The sequence below is a fragment of the Podarcis raffonei genome, chromosome 17 (assembly GCF_027172205.1).
Source record: "Podarcis raffonei isolate rPodRaf1 chromosome 17, rPodRaf1.pri, whole genome shotgun sequence".
NCBI classification, from domain to species: domain Eukaryota; kingdom Metazoa; phylum Chordata; class Lepidosauria; order Squamata; family Lacertidae; genus Podarcis; species Podarcis raffonei.
In genome coordinates, this window is record NC_070618.1 from 10,938,923 (window position 1) to 10,958,843 (window position 19,921).

A 19,921-nucleotide genomic window follows, 5' to 3' on the forward strand; every position below is an offset into this window, starting at 1 on the left:
ATTGCACTTACAAGCAAAGGTGTTATATTGGCATCCTGTCTTTTTTTGCTGGTGGCAAGTAGTGTACTGGAAGCAAAAGAGCAGTGATTAGTATTGAGTTAACCAGTTTTAGAGTAATGCTTATTATTACACTTGCTATTCCGGGTCAGATAACATCTCCAGCAGTCTTAATTTTGCCAGCTGAATGCTTCTGTAGGCAAAAACTTCTTATTCTGTTGGGAGTGGCAGGAGAGTGTTTTTTTTTCTTTTCCACAGGCTGTTGTGCATCTGATAGAACTATTCGTGTTTGTTCTGTGCCTGAAAGAAACTTGAAGACAACTTTAATTTCACAATTAGACCCGCATCTTTTTCTTTTTCTGCTTTTGATTTCCGTTCTTGCTTTCCTTTCTCTCTTCGCTGGCGCTGGGGTTTTGCCTGTCTTCCACAGCCTATTTTTGTTTCGTTTTTCATCTAGCAACTTCTTTCTCCACTTTGGCTGCCATATTTCTTGTTTGCATTGAAGTGGGAGGCAGGCTTATAATCAGTATTCTGAAATGTCAAAAACCCTTCATTAAAAACACAATTAAATTTTACTTTGATGCATTGAGAACCAAATATACATTCTTGTTGATCATTAAAAACCAAGGAAAGCAACAGTCAAGGACGAAATTCCCAGAACGACAGTTGCACTTAATGCCTTTTGAAATGAATAAAGACAGTTGTGGTTAAATTAAGTGTCTCTAATTTCTAGAGGACTTAAGTGCAACTGACTTTCTATATATCAAGGTCATTGTGTCTTGCTGCTGTATGCAGATTTTGTGGCAAAGACAGAAATAAAAGGCTTGTTTCTAAAATATTTATATTGGGTGGAATGGAAACAATTCATAAACCAAGCAAGTCTGTTAATTTTTTATAAACATGTTCACTGAATTTTCCTCAGATAGAGCAGCAGTAATGTTGGCTTGTACTTCCTTATTCGAGATGTGTTCTAACGATGGATAAAATTTGGGCTAGGCAAATGGAATGGAGTTCATATTTTTCTAAAAGAAACATATAGCAGCAAGTTGTGTGGGCATTACCAGGCTTGTATTTAAATGTATCCCTCCAACTAAGTTGTCTTCAGGCAGTGAAGGCTAGGGAGGCGGAGGGGGCTGCTGTAAGATGAGTTGCCTTGATGCAAGAAAAAACACACCCTACAGTTGTGTGGGTTGTAGCTTTTGCTTGTATGATTTTTAACTTAAAAATTAGGCAATGTTCCCTCTTGTATTCCAAAAATTTCCTTTTCATGTTTGTATTTTTCTCCAAATTTAGGACATTGGTAGATTTTTATCTGTCTCTTGCGTTCTTCCTGTCGAATTAGGTCTTTCATCGGTTACAATATTCGGTTGCAGTTGAATACTGGAAAGTGAAGGGACCTTCTGAAAGGTGTATCAGATTATTTTTATGGCTTGCAAACAGATCAGATATGCGGCATTTCTGACGGTGTCGCCTAGTAAGTCATAACTGGGAGGTTTAAAGAGAGAAAAATCTTCAGTCTCCTAGCCATTAAAACAGATGATACTGGAGGAAGATAATTCTCTTTGGGTTAGCTGTGTGCACCCCCCCATAGGGTAATGTCTGACAAAGTTCTTTGTGTGAATCACTGCATGCAAGCAGGATCAGGAACTGCTCCTCCACCTTGCAAAGAGAAAGGTAAACGTGGAACTCATCCCTGGGACACCTTTTTTAGAGAAAAAAGAAAGGGACATTATTCCTGAATGGGAGTGCTCATTTTCAGACTGATACACATTTGAACCTGTCTTTATCCTGTAATGAACTTCAGGTTACAGGTCACTTAACACAATAGCCCCAGTCCACTTCCACATACAGGGGAAGTCTGAAGATGTGTTTGTGGCTTGAAGACAGACTAGAACTATCCTCCCATGCTAGTTCTGTGTTGGATGCTGGAAGTCTGGGTTGGAGAATGGTTCAGGCTGAACCAATAATTAAAAAAAGCATCATCTGAAATGGACACTCATCTACGAAAGCTTATGCCATAATATATCTCTTAGTATTTAAGGTGCTACAAGACACTTAGTTGTGTTTACTGCCAGCAGACTGACACTGATTGCTCTTTTCAAAACACTGTCAGTTTGGGTTGAATTTTTTATAAAACTACGTGGATAGAACCCCAGCCAGAGTTAGGAGAAAAGACGTCGACCTCAATGTCAGAGGAGCCTTGATGTTTCTGCAGTGGAAGCAATTCTGAGTTTTTAAGATGTACAAAATATCTTTTAGTATATTAAAAACCAACTTCTACATGCTCTGAACAATGGGTTTTTTTGGGGGGGGGTGGGGAAGCATATGGTCAGGATCTCCTCCAGTCAACCAGTCAGGAAAGTTTTAAATTGCAAGAGCAATTTATTTTATTTTCTTTTTTTTCAGCACATTGACATCCTATCTAATATAGGGGCACATCAGTGGTGTAGCGTGGGTTGTCAGCACCCGGGGCAAGGCAAGTAATTTGCGCCCCCTAACCCGTGGATTTGCGCACCCTAACCCTAACCCCCAGATGTTGCGCCCGGTGCGGCCGGCCCCCCCTGCACCCCCCACGCTACGCCACTGGGGCACATAGGTAGTCAGCTGGTAAAATCTTATGTGGATTTATTAGCAAATGAGCTTTCAACGTTTAATACTGTAGCTTACGTTTTATGAACCATTTCCTTGTCACAGCAATGCTGTAGTGTGTAAGTCCATAAACTATACATATTTGCTAAACTTCTTAAAATGTCTCTAAACAGGGTAGTCATCGTTTTTTATGTCTTTTAAAAAAATACATTTCGACAGCAATTAAATATTTGCTGCTTCTAAGCCTCCTGTTTTATTTTGGATATATGCGATGATATGTGGCTGCTTAACCTGCTGCACTGTTTATCAAACAAGGGCTCTTTGGTCTACGCCATCTCTCTCTTTATCTCATGTTCAGTCAACATAAGCAAAACCTCTCATTTTAAAGGTCTTGGCACATTTTCTCCAAAGCAAAAAGTTGCTTGCAAAGATGCTTATCTCCGTGTGTGCGTACGATTTTACCACTTTCCCATCCAACATTATAAAGCCCCCAATTCTTCTCAGCCACCAAGAGAGTGAAACTTGATACAGTATTCATAAGTTCTAAAAATGGGTGTTGGGTAGGTTGTTGAGCTCCTGTAGCACTTAGTATGCTAACATCCATTGCCGCTGCTACTTAATTCTTCCTGTTAACAGTATTAACATGCAAGTCTCTTGCAACTTCTTCCATTTACTAAGCTACCATTTAATCTTAAATGTATTTTATAAATGCACCTTTGTTTACTGCTATTATTTTAAAAGTGCACTAAAGGAGCCATGTTGTTCAATACTATATACATACATATAGATATTATATATATATATATATATATATATATATATACTTTTTTTTTAAAAAAATACCAGCAAAGTCCAGAAAGACGTTTCCTTGGAGAAAGCAGATAGGAAGTGGTGCCTGACCTCTTCCAGGTTTTTTATTTGAAACTCCGAGGCTTGACATATATGCAATATTTTATTTATTGATGTTGCATCCTGTCTTAATGTGTATATATCCTTTCTTGCTTTCCCCCCCTCGCCCACTGCGGACTTGTACATTTCCTTTTAAAGGCTTCTTTTCCCATCTGTGCAGATGTGTACAAGCAGCTCCAGAAAGGAACATCAGTGGAGATCACAAATATCAAAGAAGCATACCCTTCCTTGGTTTCAGTATTATATGTGACATGGCCTTTCTGGATTACATTTAGGGTTGTCTGTATTTATCTTATGTTCTCTCTTCCTCATCCCCTTTCAGATTGCACTAATGTCTTTCTTTACGTTATGAATTATTGCTATCATCCATGCGATACATGTACATTATGTTGACAGTGTAACTTGGAATGCTTTGTGCTGCCTTTTAACTATTTTTAAAGCTGCTTTTTTTAAAAAAAGAAAAAGGTTATACTCTTTTAAGCACACGCTTGTGCTGCTCTAGATTCTGTTTTGCATTGAAGCAGACCTAGGAAATACGGCAGTGTGATAGAAAACCCGAGGAAAGATTGCTTTGTGGCTGCATTAGTATCTTACTGTTACGTTAGCCGTCCTGCGGGATGGTGAATGATCCTTCCAAGCCTCTGGCCAGCAACCATTTTTATAGGAGGGCTGCTTTGAGGATGGAATAGAAATTGGCAGGACAGCTCTCAATCCCTGTGCTTCCAAAATGCCAGCAAGTCCCATTGGCAGGGCTATCACATCCACTCTGCATGCCTCTCGGTTGACAGCTGGCCTTCATCCTGGGACTGCTCAAGGGGACAGACTTGGCCTCAAGGCGTGCAGCTGCTGGTCTCTGCTTTTAAGCCATAGGAATTGTCTACACAGTCAAGTGAAAAAAGAAACTCTTACTAAGCGCTGTATGGTTTGATTAGCAGGCTTTTTCTAGCACAGCCTTAGTCCTGGTGTCGCTTAGCCTCTGCCTGCTTAAACAGAGAGGAAGACTGTGTTCTGCAGAACCAAAGCCTCTCTCTCTCTCTGTTGTGAGCATGCAGAGAGGGATTAAATTGAGGACAAGTTATTTGATCCAAGACTTTTCCTCTTGCTGAGCACCAGCAACTTCTAAACGTAGTCTTTTTTCCCCCCCTAGAATGTTGGTTGTGCTCCGAATTTGATGATTCAAGGACGTAGTTTAGGTGGAAATAAGCTAATTGATCACTTCCAAAGTAGCAGAGCAGCTCAGCGAAAATGTGCAGTTCTCCCAAGCTACCTCCAAGATAGGCATGGTGGCAAAAGTTCTCTCCATTGTTTGCTCTCACCCCAACTAGAGTAAGGAATGTGTGCGCCAGGGGAGGGGGAAGATTGAGGTCCAGTTTGAATCCTGGGTTCCCTTGCAGGCTCAGATCGAATGTCAAGGATGATGAGGCCTGCATGTCACTCACCATTGCCCACTTGGATGTGGGGATCTCTGACATCGAGAAGCTAGGTTGCTGTTGGCTTAGGATTGAATTAGGCAGATGTGTAGGACCCAGTAGTAGGAATTTGATGTTCAACATTTGAATGTAAGACTTGCCAGATATTTGGCTAGACAAGTACTATGTAAGTTCCGAACTCCTTGCAGTTTGAGGGGGAGATGTCCACTGCCTTCATTATTCCAATACCTAATCATGAGACATCAATATCCTCTCCTACCTTTTCTTCTCTTGCACAAACTTTTGAGTTAACTGGTTTGCAAGGAATTGCCTTGTAGTTGGTCTGGTGTGGTTGCTTTTGGAGTCTTCTTGTTTTGTGTTTGCTGCTGCTCTTAGCATACATGGCTTGAGTTCAGGGGCTTTTTTGTATCTTGTGTCTTTTCCCCCCTTGCCTACTAAAACATGTCAGACCACTAGCTGGAGTCATAGAGGAATGTGAGATTAAAGTAAAAACTCCAATAGGCACTTTTGGCTGTCTATTTGAAACGGTTTGGGTTTGTGCAACTGCAACTTTGAGATCCTAAGCATGTTTTAAACATATCGGTTACTGTGCGTTATGTAGTTTTCGCGTTGTCTCCCCCCCCCTACCCTTGCCCATTTTTCAATGGCAACTTGACTGTCCTGACCTAGATGTTGACTGGTTACCAAAATTACTGTTTATGAAACTGCTGATATTTCCCCCCCCCCCCCCGTAAGAGTGTAAACTCCTCCAACCACCAAATATTAATTCCCCCCCCCCACCTATGAATCTTACCCTGTATCTACCATCTTGCCATGGTAGAGGTTTTAGTATGAATGTGTGTAAAGACAAGGTAATATGGTCAGGTGTTCAAAGCACCCTCCCCTTCCCCATTCAAATAATAATGCTTCCAAGGCTACAAAACCAGTGTACAGTTGTTAAACAAGTTGTAAATAAAGGCTTATATAAAACTTGGTGCTGCTTTTTATTACATGAAGCAATTGTTATTTATCACACACATATCCCGGCATTTCTCTGGAAAACTCAGTCCTGTGAGGGAGGGTCAAGACAATTCACCACTAAGAAAAGCGGGGCTATTAGATATGATTTATCCACGCTGAAAATCTGAGTTTGAACATGTTTAATAGTGCTGCACACTCAGTTTTTAAGGCAGTGTAATTATACGTAACAGTGAGACAATCAAAGTTATCAACCTAGAACCATGATAGAGGGGAGAAAATCTTATTGCACAGAAGAAATGTATTCCAAAGGAAAGAGAACCAAATGTCAACCAACATGCTACCCTAGCCCCAAAATGCATCAAACCCCCAATTTGGAAAGGGGGGGATTTGTCTGAGGAAGTTGCAACATCACACTTATTTACGCTACTCATTTATTTTCCTACTGATTTTTTCACCCCCGTTTTGAAAATGCCTTTTAAAGCAAAAGTTTCGTTATCTTGGTTTGGTTACAAACTTCCTCTAATACAGGTTTTGCAGAACTCTTCTTCACCACCACCACCACAAATAGTCTATTAGCAGTGCCCCAAGAGCTGTCTTGGGAGGAGTGAAGAGATGCAGCTGGGTTGGGTGGTAACAGCTTTATGTTGCTTTGAGCAAGCAGGCTATAGGTAATTTTCATCTACGCAGATGGTGAAGGTGCTTGTAATTTGCATTGTGTGAAGACATCCTCAAAGGCAGTGATAAACTTCATAAAATAGGTAAGATTATAGACTTTTCTTTACTATCTCATTCTCAAAAAAGCCTAACCAAAAGTTAGCAACGTGTCAGATGGGCTTGAACTTAGTTGGTGTTGAAGGAGAAGTATGGTGTATGTCAAAACACTAAGCAAGCATTCACCAATAAATAGCACATTGTGACTACTCGCTGGAGATGCTAAGTTGCCTCTCGTGCTAATATAGATTACTTCTGATAAAAGTAGATAAAATCACTTTCCATAAACAATACATAGCCCTTCTGGCCATGATACAGGTTTCTCCAAATAACCTGATTACAGTATTATACCCAGGACAGTAGCAGGTTGAAACAGATGGGCTGTCAACTACAGTACCTGGAAGAGTCTGATCAGGTGTTTTTTCTTGGATGCAATCAGGGGAAGCAAAATGTGATGCTGTTGTGCTGGCAAAAAGGCCCCCTACCTGCAGCCAGCTCAGAAAGGTATATATACATTTCACCGTCTAGGCACTGCCACTGGTGAACCTGTGACGTGACTTTTATACCTTTTTAAAGATCTCAAAACAGTACATAAAACATTGGAAGGGAATCAGCACCCAATGGACAACTTTAGCACATTATTTTGGCCACTGTCCTGTACCGTGAAGGAAGCTTAGCACCAGGAACAAGCAGCACTTAGCAGTGCATCCAAGCAAAAAATGGCACATGACCCATTCACCAAGAACCTCTCAGAAATGTGGAGCTAATCCCAATATTGAAGGTAGGTTGGAAGGTCCCCAAAAATGTTCACATACAATGCCTGAAATGCATTACTGAGAAGTGCAGTGTCACGACAATTGTATTCTCAGCATCGGAATCTATACACCTACTTGCAAGTTTCACAGAGGTGTTGAAAGTGCCTTGGCTCCCCCACAAACCTGTTCAGTTAGGTGAGTGGTGAAGGCCTTTGTGGGTGCAGCTGTCCATCTCTGGACTGCTGTCCCCAGAAATGCTTGGGTTGGTGCCCACACTTCTGTCCTTTTCCTGCCAAAAATGTTTTTTTAAGAACAAAATTGTCAGTCACTGATAACCATTAACTGAATCTAATTTTAGTCTACTTCTGTGATAGCCATCTGCTTTGATGTGCTGAATTGTGTTGATTGGTAGTGACACTGCCAGCATAATTGAAGAGCAGGATGCCAGCAAACATCTAACAAAGCCTGGAAAAACTGAAATGTAACACACCTTTGCACTCTGGGGAGTTCACAGTAGTTGAGGCTTTAGAGACTGGATCTGTCTTTATCAGCTGGTGAGGGAATGCTGTGGGTGCCCAAGTTCGGCACAGTCTCAAACCCGTACTTCTGCCGCAGATGCCCCAACACATAACGGATACTGGAGATTTACATTTTACAACAAAACAAACTCAAAAAAACAACAATGTCATCTTATGAGCCAAGAACTTCCCCAGTGTGGGTCTTATTAAAATACCACTGAAAAAAGAATGCCTGGCATCAATGTGTCTGGATAACACGCCAACACCAAAGAAGAACCAACTGAACAACAGTCTTGAAAATGCTTTATTGAACTGCGTGTCTTATTGTAATGTGCAGGTGTGTTTGAAAAGACTACAGCTTGAAAACTGGTTTTGAAAATCCTCAACAATTAAAAAAAAAAAAATCCCTAGCTGGGTTAAACTCCCAAGATAACCAGAGGGCTGCTGTAAAATTCCCCCTTAGAACATTCTGTTGCAGAGACTAAAAAAAGGAAGAAGAACCAAATCTAGTACTGTATTTTATATAGAAATAACTGGAGTCAGAAACTAAAAACCAGTGGGTGGGGCTTTTTCCCATTTTCGATGAGAATCTGTCCTTTTAAAACCCCACTATCCTGCTCAAGTCTGCAATTCTAAGATGCTTGCTATGTAGCAGAAGTGGAAAGGGTAGAGAGGGGAGATAGAGATGAAGAAAGTTAGGGAACCAGAGAGAAACATGATTATTGTCTAAGCCTAGTTTAGATTTAATCAGAAGCTGTGTGCAATTTTGTCTTTATAGTCTAACTTTACATTCCCTTCCCCACCACCCCAACCCCCCCAAAACAAAAAAACCCTCCTGTCCCTGCCTTGGGGCTATTATGAAAGTCTATGCACAAAAACACTGTACATTTTTATACATACAGGATTAATAGTATAGGCATGTAGGTGGCATGATTCAATTAAAAAGGCTTTTTACTTTTTTTTATACCAGGAAAAAAATCAAGAAATAATAAATAAAAAGGTGCTAGAATTAGCATTAAGAATGCAGTTGTAATATATTGACAAAAGTTTGGGAAGTCAACCTCCTCAAGCTCTCCTGTTGCTGACAAGTCTCTGCAAACTAGGTAGCAAATACATAAATAACTCAAAAACATATGATTTGAGACTGTGAAGGTTTTTAAAACTAAGACAACATAATCCAGGTTAACTTTTGTTTTCTTTTAAGACAATGAGCAAATGAATAATCTACACCTGAATAAAACATGTTTTAACAGTTCGAAAATGGTTTTCTTTTAACAACCACAAAAAGGAAAAAAAACTTTTAAACAAAGTTGAACAAGTATTTTGATTATAGGGCACACAAAAAGCCCCCTTTGCCAGAAGATTTTGGCAGTGGCCTTACTTTTGTGTCTCCTAGAGATGCATAAAAAGCAGGCTGAAACTCCACGTGGATGTGCGGTGGTTAAAGAGAGCAACACAAGGGTCACACCGAGCAAAACGTCACACCCCGGAAACAAGCTGTCCCACTGCAGAGCTTGCATGATGTGCAAACGGCACATGTAATAAAACTGGTTCAGACGTACATTATTCAAAAGCTACTTGATGGCCACACAATGCTAAGTGAGCATTAACTTCTTTGCCTTGTAACCTTTGAATAATGGGAAAGCTTTTGGGGGAGGGGGAGGGAGTCGTTTATAGTTTTACTCCTTGTATTTAAATTTTTTTAAATGACAAGGTCACTAAAACTCATGCACGCTGCAAAAAACCTCATGCAGTAAAGGTAAACCATCCAAGCAGTTTTTATTCATTAATATTCATAAATACACACAGCAGCTTCATTAGAGATTTCATTTTTTTTTCCTCTTCAGTTTGAATGTGGAGTATTAGGAGAACCTTTTTGCATGTCAAAAAGTACAGGGCACAGAGGATTTCCCCTCTGATCTGCAACCTACATTTACCTGCTAGAAGTAAAAATTATTTTTAAGTGGAAATGATTATCATATATATCTTTCTCTCTTCCTTTGAATGTACACAATGTAACAAGAGTGACAGACCTGAAATTACAATCACCAAAACAAACCCAAGATAGTTGTTGTCCACTTTCATTGGCAAATACAGCACAGAGGACATTGTCTGCGAAGTGGGATGTCATCAAAGAGGAGGTGGAGGAGGCTCGTTTCCTTTATTACTCTCTTTTAAATTTAGATTTTCTAAAGCAACATCTAAAGGCATAATATCTACACAGCCCATAGCACCAAAATCGGCAACCTCCCCACGCTCGTCCTCATCAGAGGAGGAGCTTTCTTCCCGCATTAAAGTGGACAGCAGAAGCTCTTGAACAAACAGGCTGCGGTCAGCTCGCTCACTCTCCATTGACTGACGCTCTACTTCAGACATCTTGGGATCGTTCAACCTGCACAAGAAGGAGAGACAAAACAGGATATAGCTGAAAATTCTGAGGCTTGGGAGCACTGTACACACCAAGTGTCTAATAATCTACAAGATCATGAAAAGACCTGTGGATGTCTTGGGTTCAGAAAAGATGCCTCTGATTTATTTCTACACTGGGAAAGAGATGATCAGAGACTTCCAGTGATCACTCCTTGCTTATATCCAATATCCGGAGTCCCTACCACCAGCGTTCTGAGACCTTAACTGCTCCAATGCTGCTTCTATGGAACCCATTCAGTTCCCCTGAAAAATTCTCGGTTTACCACAGGGTAATACAACTTTAGCAAACCTGCATAGTAACTGGAGGGATTACTGCTCAGATAGCTGAATGTATGCTGCACACACCATTCAACTTTCCCATCTTCTGCTATCAGATAGTTTGCCACCTTGGTACTTTTTGTGTGAAAATGTAACAAAATGGAGGGCTGCTGTGACATTCTGCTACAAAGGGAGGACCCCAGGAACCTATTCAGGAGATGAGATTAAAATCTATTTCCCAGGAATCTTCACACAGGGATTATTCTGACCCAAAGATGGTATTGGGTATCTTTTAGAATTTATCTGATCAAAAGTATAAAAGTTGCCGAGATGTAAGCAAAGAAGGAGACCTTTTTAAATGAAGGAATCACAACAAACAAGATGTTTAAAACAAGGTTCCTTCTCTATTTTTTTAAAGAATAAGATAATTTTATCCCTTAAGATAAAATTGAGGAAGGAAGAATAATCTTACAGAGGAAGTAAGCAAGGCAAAGTTGAAGGGCCAAACTGAAGGGGCCAAAGTTACTGAGGCCAATATGAGTAAGTGGGAAAGTGGCTTAAGAATTCTCTTTTCAAAAATGTGGCTAAGTTTTTCAAAATATGGCAATTGTGTATATCTGTGTAGATTTGAGAGGCCCATGCCATGGTACTCCATATGTGGTATTTTACGCCACTGGGGTTACCTAAGACTTCTAATGGTAAAAAAGCAGGCTGTAGGGAGACAGTGGAAGCTGCTAATCATATGTAGTGGGCACACGAGGCAAGCAAATGATTATTAGTCCCAGTTCTACAGGATCTAACTTTCCTTTTAGGCTTTATAAACAATTTCAAAGTTACCATATAATGTAAATTGTGAAGGCAAAGTTGGCCATAGCTTGATACTGACAACACACTCAGTCTCCTTCAGTAAAATAATGTCTTTGGAAGGTGTCAGAAGAAATGAAAATGATTTAAAAATAACATAATATTTAAAATATGATAATCAGTCTACAGTGGAGGACCATTATTAATTGGTCCCCTTTTGTTCTATATTATGAGTTCTCATAGAGATTTTGTTTAAAGAGAATTAAAGAGGAATTAAAGAGAAATATTTGATTAATCCATTACTATCTCGGTATTTCTACTTTACAATAGATACAATTTTTGTAATGCGTAGATTTGAGAATATGTATATGAAGGATTTTATACATATGTATATGAAGGATTTCACGTGACCCGGAAGTGTCTTCGGACAGCGCTGGCCCCCGGCCTCTTAAGTGAGATGGGTGCACAACCCTAGAGTCAGACACGACTGGCCCGTACGGGCAGGGGTACCTTTACCTTTATATGAAGGATTTAATTTGTTGTAATATATTTTGATTCATAATATTTTTTAAAATATGCCAGCATCTTGGAATTGAGAGTTAAACATAATGAAGTGCATCTACACATAACAGCACTGTATTAAACAGCCCTCAGATTGCTCAGTCATTTTCTTGATTTTTCCAGGAATGCGAATTGGAAGAAAAACTTGTATTCAAAGCCTACTTCTAAATTGCAGTTTGAGCCACTTTAAAACTCTTATCCCCTCTCTGCCCTTTGCCACTTAAGCCAACAATTTCGTTTTAGTAGATACAAGCGGTAACAGAAAAGGCACGAAAGTTTACGTGTGCTTGGCTGCAGATAATGACTGCTGAAGGAGGTGGCTAAAAAGCAGTTTGTGGGAAGGAGGAACATGCCATCAAAATACACAAATTTCAAAAGCAGGGCTGAATTCCTGGAGTGATTCAGAACCAATAATTGCAATTCCGACCCTCTAGAACGAGTTACCTTGTAAGGAGGAACTGAGAGTTCTGGATAGCCTGCTGACTGTTTTCTGTGTTGGATGTGTTGGTTGTTGCTGTGGATTGTGTAATAGTGGTGGTGACGCCGCTAGTGTTGGCGCGCCTTGTCGCGTTACGTGCAGTCTCCAGTTGTTGCCGTGCCGCCTGTGCATGCTGCCGTTCTAACTGCAGTTGCATCTGCAGTTGCTGCAACTGAGACGCGGAAGGGCCAGAGGAATTGAGCTGTCCCCCTGCAGAACGCCTCACACCGGACAACTGAGATAAAAGCTCTGCCAATATAAAAAAAGGATTCGGGAATTAAGAGTGAAATCTAATGTAACCGAACAGTCCTCTGCCACTACCACCTCACTCTCCCACAGTATCTATTCCATAAGCTTCCCATTTTGCTACTACAAGGTAAAACAGACGAAGGTATACTCAATAGTCCCTAAAATGCAGCCCCAATGATCCCCTACCCTGACACATCATTAGTGTTTTAACAGCACAGTAGTACATTCAACAAGCCCTGAGGATACTTTTGAAGTGGCTGGAATTATTGCTCAAAGCAGTTCCTTAAAACTCTCAGCCAGCCCAAATAGTTCATCATTGCAGCAACTTCTTAAAAATGTAAACATCCATGTGGATGTTTAAAGCTATGATTCGCTGAAGACTATTCTAGAGGGAACAGAGATAAAATTGAACAACAGATATTCCTGCTTTTGGGGGGCGAGGTGGAAGAATTTAAATCATGCAAGTGCACAAAAATACAAAGGGATATGTAAATGTTCACAAATCTTACCAGCTATAGGATCCATGGCTTCCCTATTGCTTGGAGAATATGAACTCTGCGAAGATGAAAAACCACCAGTGGAACTGCTAGTAAAGTGCATGTTGGATCTACGTGCGCGAGGGCCACCCAAACCCCGGCCTGGGTGAAACATTCTACGTACATGCCGAACACCACTGGATTCGTCGTAAGCAATGAGTTAAGGGAAGGAAAGTGTCAACATGCAAACAGGAACGCCTTAGCCACTAAGACAATGGACTTGTAAAGAACAGGAGCAAAGCTTCCTTCTTAGTTTAGAGGAGAAATGGCCACAATTCAAGGCTAGCCAGCCCTCCAAGGCCCGTGCACTACACTCACCAGGCATCCATACTGTATGCAAACACACCTCCCTGCCTCAGCTCTTGTTAATTGGAACACACCACTCTCGTGGCCAGCGCTGGGCTGAGAGCCCTAAATCTCTCCTCCCAAGCCTAGTGCTGCAATCATGGCATCTGAAGAGCAGACACAGCAATTTGCCTCCCCATTGCATGACTCGCATGGGAGGAATGGAACACCAGACTTGGTGAAAGGGCCCAATTATTCGACACAATTATGGCCACATAAAGCAGATGCACCAAGTATGCAGACTCTGCTTAGTATGCCGCTGGCATCCCAACTGTGTTGAATTTGGGGTGCGCTGCTCTGCTAGAGTTAGAGGCATGCTCCAGCTTGCCTGCCCCCAATGCTATAAGACAGTGGTTCCCAATTAGCTAAGTATCATGGATTTCTTGTTATTTAAAAGTCAAGCCATGGACACTCCCTACTTTGGAAAATTTTGATTATCTCCAAGGTAGTTTTTGTTATGTGAATGGTGCCACTGACCCCCTGGGTGGGTTAGGCAATTCCCAATTGGGAACCACTGCTATTTTGTGTCTTCTCAAGCTTAGCTTGGTGTGAACCAAGCACAACCCCAATAACTAGCAAGGTCATAAAATTAACCCAGCAGTTGCATTTCTATCTTCAGATCCCCTTATCTAAAAAAAACCACACTGGGTGTATTAAAAACAATTTTGCACAATATCAGCATTATAGATGCAAAGAGCAGGGCAATGCACAGCAAACGTCAAATCCAGAGGAAGAACTGTGAGGGGGGGGAGACTTTGTTTGCTATCAGGGGGTGGCTAGTGTCACCCACGTTGCCCCAGTTCCAACCCAAGGAACCTTCAGAAGGGAGTTGCTCACCTGGGTATTATGGGTATGTGTATTTTAATGAGCTGAATACAGTAAAAGATTATCAGTCATGGGGGTGGGGAGTGTGTATTTGTTAAATCATATATTTTTGCATTAATTGTGATGTTTACCTTTGTTTTTTAGTTGTTGCTTTGTTAATAGTATTTTATAGATTGTAATTGTTTCACTGAGGATTTGTAAATTATTCTATATAATTTGTGCTGTATTTGTGATGTTTTGTCATGTTATTGTCATTTATTGTTTGTAAGCCACTTTGGGATATATCTGAATGAAAAGCGGCATAGAACTATAATAAAGCAAATCAAGAAAATACAGTCTCAGAGGCAACATGCCAACAGAATTACAAGCTACAGGAATGTATTCTTCTGAACTCTTTCTTGGAGCATTCCCAAAGCTTGAGGAGAGGTTACTTGCTCAGAGAAAAAGTATTTCTTTCAAATCTTTCCTCAAAAGAAAGGAAAATAAATCCTATCAGTTTATACTAGCCAATAGTGGTGCAATTAACATGAAGTGCTCCAAGCAGAGTTTCTTTTGCTTATCTAGCTATTCAAAGAAAACTATGTAACACGCTAACAAAAGCACCTATTTCAGAATCAACATGGGTGGCTATTAGTATAGAAGGCAAAAATTCTTCAGTTGCTGCTTCTTGACTTAGGCAAGGATATTAAATCTCTTGGAGCTCTATGTTCCAGTGTAAGATGAGCTGCAAAGTCATCCGTAACATGATTGGGATCTCCTCCTGGTAATGCTGCACATATCGGACAAATCTGTAATGACAGAAGAAAGGCCATATGAGCAAGTGTCTTCAAGGCCAAAAAAAAAAAAAGACCAACACGCTGAACAGAAGCTACTATCTCATGCTGAGAAAACGGTAGCCCTCATACAACTCACCCTCCAGTTCATAATGATTCTCAAGACCAGCCTTCCAAATAATCAGGAAGTCAGTGAAAGCCCCCAACCAGATTCATTCACCTGACTGTCGCCTGAGCACTGCTCCCCTCCTTGCTGCCAGTACAAACAGGAAGGAGCTGCTATCATACAAACAGGTACAGCCCTGTGCCTTTCATGCTCCTGGACAGGCAAGAGCCAAGATGAGCAACTGTCCTTGGTACTTCATAGTTTCTTCACAAACCACGGCTCTTAAAGCAACTGCTTCTTTTTTGACTCCCCCAGACGTAATATGGAGGACTTTGTGTCTAAAAGAAGGCAAAAAGAACTGCCGTCTGCAGGGAGCTTCCATGGCACTGCTATGGAGACAGAGTGCGGGCTGGTATACAGTCATACCTCATGTTACATCCGCCTCATGTTATGTTCTTTCAGGTTACGTCCCGCGGCAACCCCGAAGTACCGGAAAGGGTTGCTTCCAGGTTTCTCCGCTCGCGCAGACGCACAAAATGATGTCAAGCACATGTGCAGAAGTGGCAAATCGCAACCCGCACGTGTGCAGACACACCACTGCGGGTTGCGTTCTTTTCATGTTGCGAACGGGCCTCCGGAACGGATTCCACTCGCAACCAGAGGTACCACCGTATTCTTCCTTGCTAGAGAAGAAGTAGTTCATCAGCTCCACCTAGTTTATCCTGGCAAACTCCAGGGGAGGGGGCCTGCTTGGACTGATTCTCTAGCCATCTCTCCCTAACAGAACTACTTTTTGTCCCTAATGCTCTGCTACTGAGAAAGAGGAGGAAAGAAATATAGGGTCAGTCCAGGCAACTGGGGCACATCCTTCCAAACAGAATTCTGTATGAGAGAGCTTCATTCTGGAGGTTTGCACTCAAACCCGCCCCCCTCCTCTCTAGAAAGGCAGAGAAACAGAAAGCCTAGTAAGCAGCCTTGAAAGCAGAGGATCTTCATTCTGGAGGAAGCACACAGAAGCTGTTTCTCCTTTCCAGGAGATGAGAACAAAAGCAGATCACCTACCACTTGTACTAGTATTACAGGACAATACTAAACACAGGGCTGTCTTGTCTGAAAACAATTATTACCCCAGCCAAGAGGTTATTTTCAGGCCAGATAAAAGTACTGAAAGTAGGACTTGTGCAAAAAACAAACAAAACCACAAAGCAGATGCAACATCAAATATATTTCCCAGATGGATATATGGGTGTTTACCACGAGTGTCCATTTGTTAAAAGTTTTAGTACTGTTTTAAAGGCATCTGTTCTTTTTTGTGTTTTTAACTGTTTTTAATTAAAGTGCAAATTGCCTTGATTCAGTGGTTCAAAAAGCAATACATAAAAGAATTGCAATAATAATTAGAAACATGGCACACAGCAGCCACTTTAGACAGAAAACAAACGATTACAAAGGGAAGATTTAACAGCACTTGTGTTTCAATAAATATGAGTGATTTGATTTAGCTCAATCATTTTACTAAAGGGACGGGAAACAACTTCAGCCATGTCTCCCTATTTTTAAGCTTGCTGTGTCTTCTTGTGCCATTCTGCTTTCAATAATGAGAAGCAAAGTGAACACAAAATGCAGACTTATCTGACTATGCAAGAACATGCATCGACACATACAAAGTTTTGCTTCCCAATAATTCTTCCATCCCTTTATGCAGAGTCTCTTTAAACCCAAGCATTTTTATAAATGACAGATAATCCTGTGTGAGTTTGTCCAGGAGACCAAAACATAGAAGACTTCAAAGCTTTTCTGTGCCACACCTATTGGTGCATCAAATCTGATGAATACAATTTTAAATAAACCTATATACAAGTTCTGATTTTGTTAGGCAGTGCTCAGGCACCTTTGCCCCTTCCAGTCTTCTCTTTTGCTGTTACCTGAACTGCCTTTGCTAAGTCACCAGTTTGGAGCATGGGGGAAAAACCTTAAGAGCTGCCTGCAAGCAACCTGCCACATTTGCAGAGACAGAGAGACTTCTAAGTGAATGAGACAGGATTATGGATCCTCTGATTACTTCTGGAATAAGCCTACCTCCCTACGGCATTGCACAGAAAACTCTCAAGAGCAATGCCTGGGATACCAGGAAGAATGGAGCACTTTGCTAAGCACTATCATCACCATTCAGACTGGTATAGTATTTCACATCTATGAAACATTACTGCCACCCTGTGGAATCAATCCAAACTATGTTACAGGCTGAATTGTAAGATCAGTGCTGCAAGGTTTAATTGGTAGATTAGTCAATGAAAGCTTGAACTCTGAGTATTAACTGAGCCTTTCAAGAAGGTATACAAACACCTCAACTGCAGAAAGGTGTGCTTGGTTACATATTTGGAACACCTTGCTATAAGGACAATAATGGAACAGATGTTCTTCATCCAGTATTTCAAGCCAGCACATGGAGGTTTTGATAATGTGCATATTTAGTTACACATAATCAATTAAAAGGAAAATGATGAATCAGCTGAACATTATTTAACTGAAAACTAGCAAATTTCAGCACCAAATTTCTTATTTAACCCTGCACTTGGAAGCAAAATTTGTTTTATTCTCCAACCACTAAACTGTCCACAGGCTGATGGACTCAGAATATGCTGATTCAATGGCAACACTATACAGGTGCCTTTACCTAGGTAAAAGTGAAACTGCACCCTACTAAGCTCAAGCTTGCGATGTTAACAAAAGAACAGGGATCTTACTGTAACCAGTGCATAGAAAATGAGAGAACCAGGTTTCCTCCGATGCCCCCCCAAAGTATTTTTGAATATTCTCCCATGAATGCTATCCTCTGAAACTAGCATATTGCATAGGTAAGAGTATGAGCTACAAGCCAGCAAGTCTCTGGCTCAAATGAGCTTGATGGGCTGCCTCTGGCAATGCATGGGTAGTAATACTGGTCTACCTTAAAGGGCAGTTGTAAGGATTATTGAGATAATGTACGTGAAGGTCTCTGAACACCCTAAAGATAGATATTTGGCTGAAGTGTTTCTTTCCAGTGTTGGGTATTTTATTCTAAACAATGAAAATAGGAAGAGCCTGCTGTATCAGGCCGGTGGCCCATCTAATCCAGCATCCTGTTCTCTCAGTGGCCGAACTCATGCCTGTGGGAAATCAGTCCCCAGGATTCAAGCGCAAGAGCACTATCCCCTCCTGTGGTTTCCAGCAACTGATATTCAAAAGCTCTGCTGCCACCAGCTATGGAGGCAGACCACAGCTATCCTGGCTACTAGCCCTCAATAGCCCTCTGCTCCATGAATTCGCTTGATTCTCTTTTAAAGCATTTTGGTCACACTTTTCCTCCAAGTGTAAATGGCATGGCCTTGCATTCAGAATGGAGAAAGGGCAACTGCATTTGCTCAGATATGGTACAAAGCATTCTCAAGGTAAAGTCTGCATTATTTTCCATGGGAGGATTTTCCAGGGGAAAATTAAATTGTCAATGGGGAAAAAGACATTGGTAAGTGATCTCCTGCAACTTTTAATATTAAATTAGTATTTATACATTGTAACTAATTTTCACGATAGGCAGAACTTCAAGTTCAAGTTATTGTTGCTGTTATTCAGAAGCAAGGCTGACTGTGCTTACCACTTCTGTTGATGTTTCTGCATGTTCTGAAGTAACGTGTTCTTGAAGAGATGTTTCCGTATACCCCATTTTTCCACAATAAGGACAAGTAAAAGACTGTGGCTGCTCTACAGAGAAAGCTTCTCCACCATAGTACAAATCTGGAAAAAAAAATAAGATAAGTGAGAATTCCATTCATAAAAAATGATCATTGTTACAAATACAGGACACACCAAACTTAACTCAAACATACAGTCTAATGTACAATTCAATTAAGAAGAGTTGCATCCAACTAATTCACAGTATGTGTGGAACTTCCATGAGTACAACACAACATTCCCTCTCTTTCTTCCCCCTGCAGCCCCCAAATTTGCTCTGGGTTTGCCCCCCAACTCTCCAGAGCAGATTTTGGGGAGGGGGAAGTTCTATTGTGCTTACACAAGTTGTTCTGCACACCCAATTGAACACGATTAACCATCTCTCACAGTAAAGGATTTTCGTTTTGTGTTTTGTTAGCCACATAATCTATTATTATTATTATTATTATTATTATTATTATTATTATTATTCAGAACTGAGAAAGAATCTACAAGGCTAATGGCATTTTCCTACACAAAGTAATCCTAATAATACTATGCTTAGAAGTGCTAAGTGTGTTAATATTTTCACATCTGAAAACAAACCAGTGTCACCAACCACTAAGGCATCTTACAGAATAATATACATCATTAGTTCTTTAAACAAGAAAAGCTCAAACACCAGATCCAGTTCTCCTCTGCTGCATTTGTAGCCAGTAGGAGTTTGTTCACCAGGACTCACAAGAAAGTGGTCACAAAACCAAGCAACCCCAAACAAATATACAAGCAGAAGCACAAACTGCTGCTCTCCACCACCACAACTGTAGAATGGCAATAAAGCCTTACTTGACATGTGTTTATGCAAGGAAAATGTTATTTCCCCATTGAAAGCAGAAGCATTTTCTTTGTTCCCGCAGAAGTCCCACATTGAATGAATATACCATGAGTAGCAGCAGCAGCAGTGCACTTGGCAGACTGGGCTCAGCCAGTAGAGCAG

General features: G+C 40.8%; 1 protein-coding gene and 1 long non-coding RNA gene across 4 annotated transcripts in view; one reads left to right on the plus strand and one right to left on the minus strand.

Moving 5' to 3' along the window:
* The first annotated feature begins 458 nt into the window (after positions 1 to 458).
* Positions 459 to 3,961, plus strand: LOC128405251 (uncharacterized). The gene is made up of 2 exons (XR_008328251.1): positions 459 to 2,438; positions 2,594 to 3,961. It is a non-coding gene; the product is annotated as an uncharacterized LOC128405251 (long non-coding RNA).
* Positions 3,962 to 8,155: 4,194 nt separating this feature from the next.
* Positions 8,156 to 19,921, minus strand: part of KCMF1 (potassium channel modulatory factor 1) — a 45,255-nt gene continuing 33,489 nt past the window's right edge. For all 3 annotated transcript variants that reach the window (XM_053370300.1, XM_053370302.1, XM_053370301.1), the window contains 5 exons: positions 18,869 to 19,008; positions 15,042 to 15,143; positions 13,159 to 13,333; positions 12,367 to 12,649; positions 8,156 to 10,261 (listed from right to left, as the gene is read on the minus strand). In XM_053370300.1, coding sequence (XP_053226275.1) covers positions 10,000 to 10,261; positions 12,367 to 12,649; positions 13,159 to 13,333; positions 15,042 to 15,143; positions 18,869 to 19,008 — 962 coding nt within the window. In that variant the 3' untranslated portion in view covers positions 8,156 to 9,999. The remainder of the gene's footprint in view (positions 10,262 to 12,366; positions 12,650 to 13,158; positions 13,334 to 15,041; positions 15,144 to 18,868; positions 19,009 to 19,921) is intronic.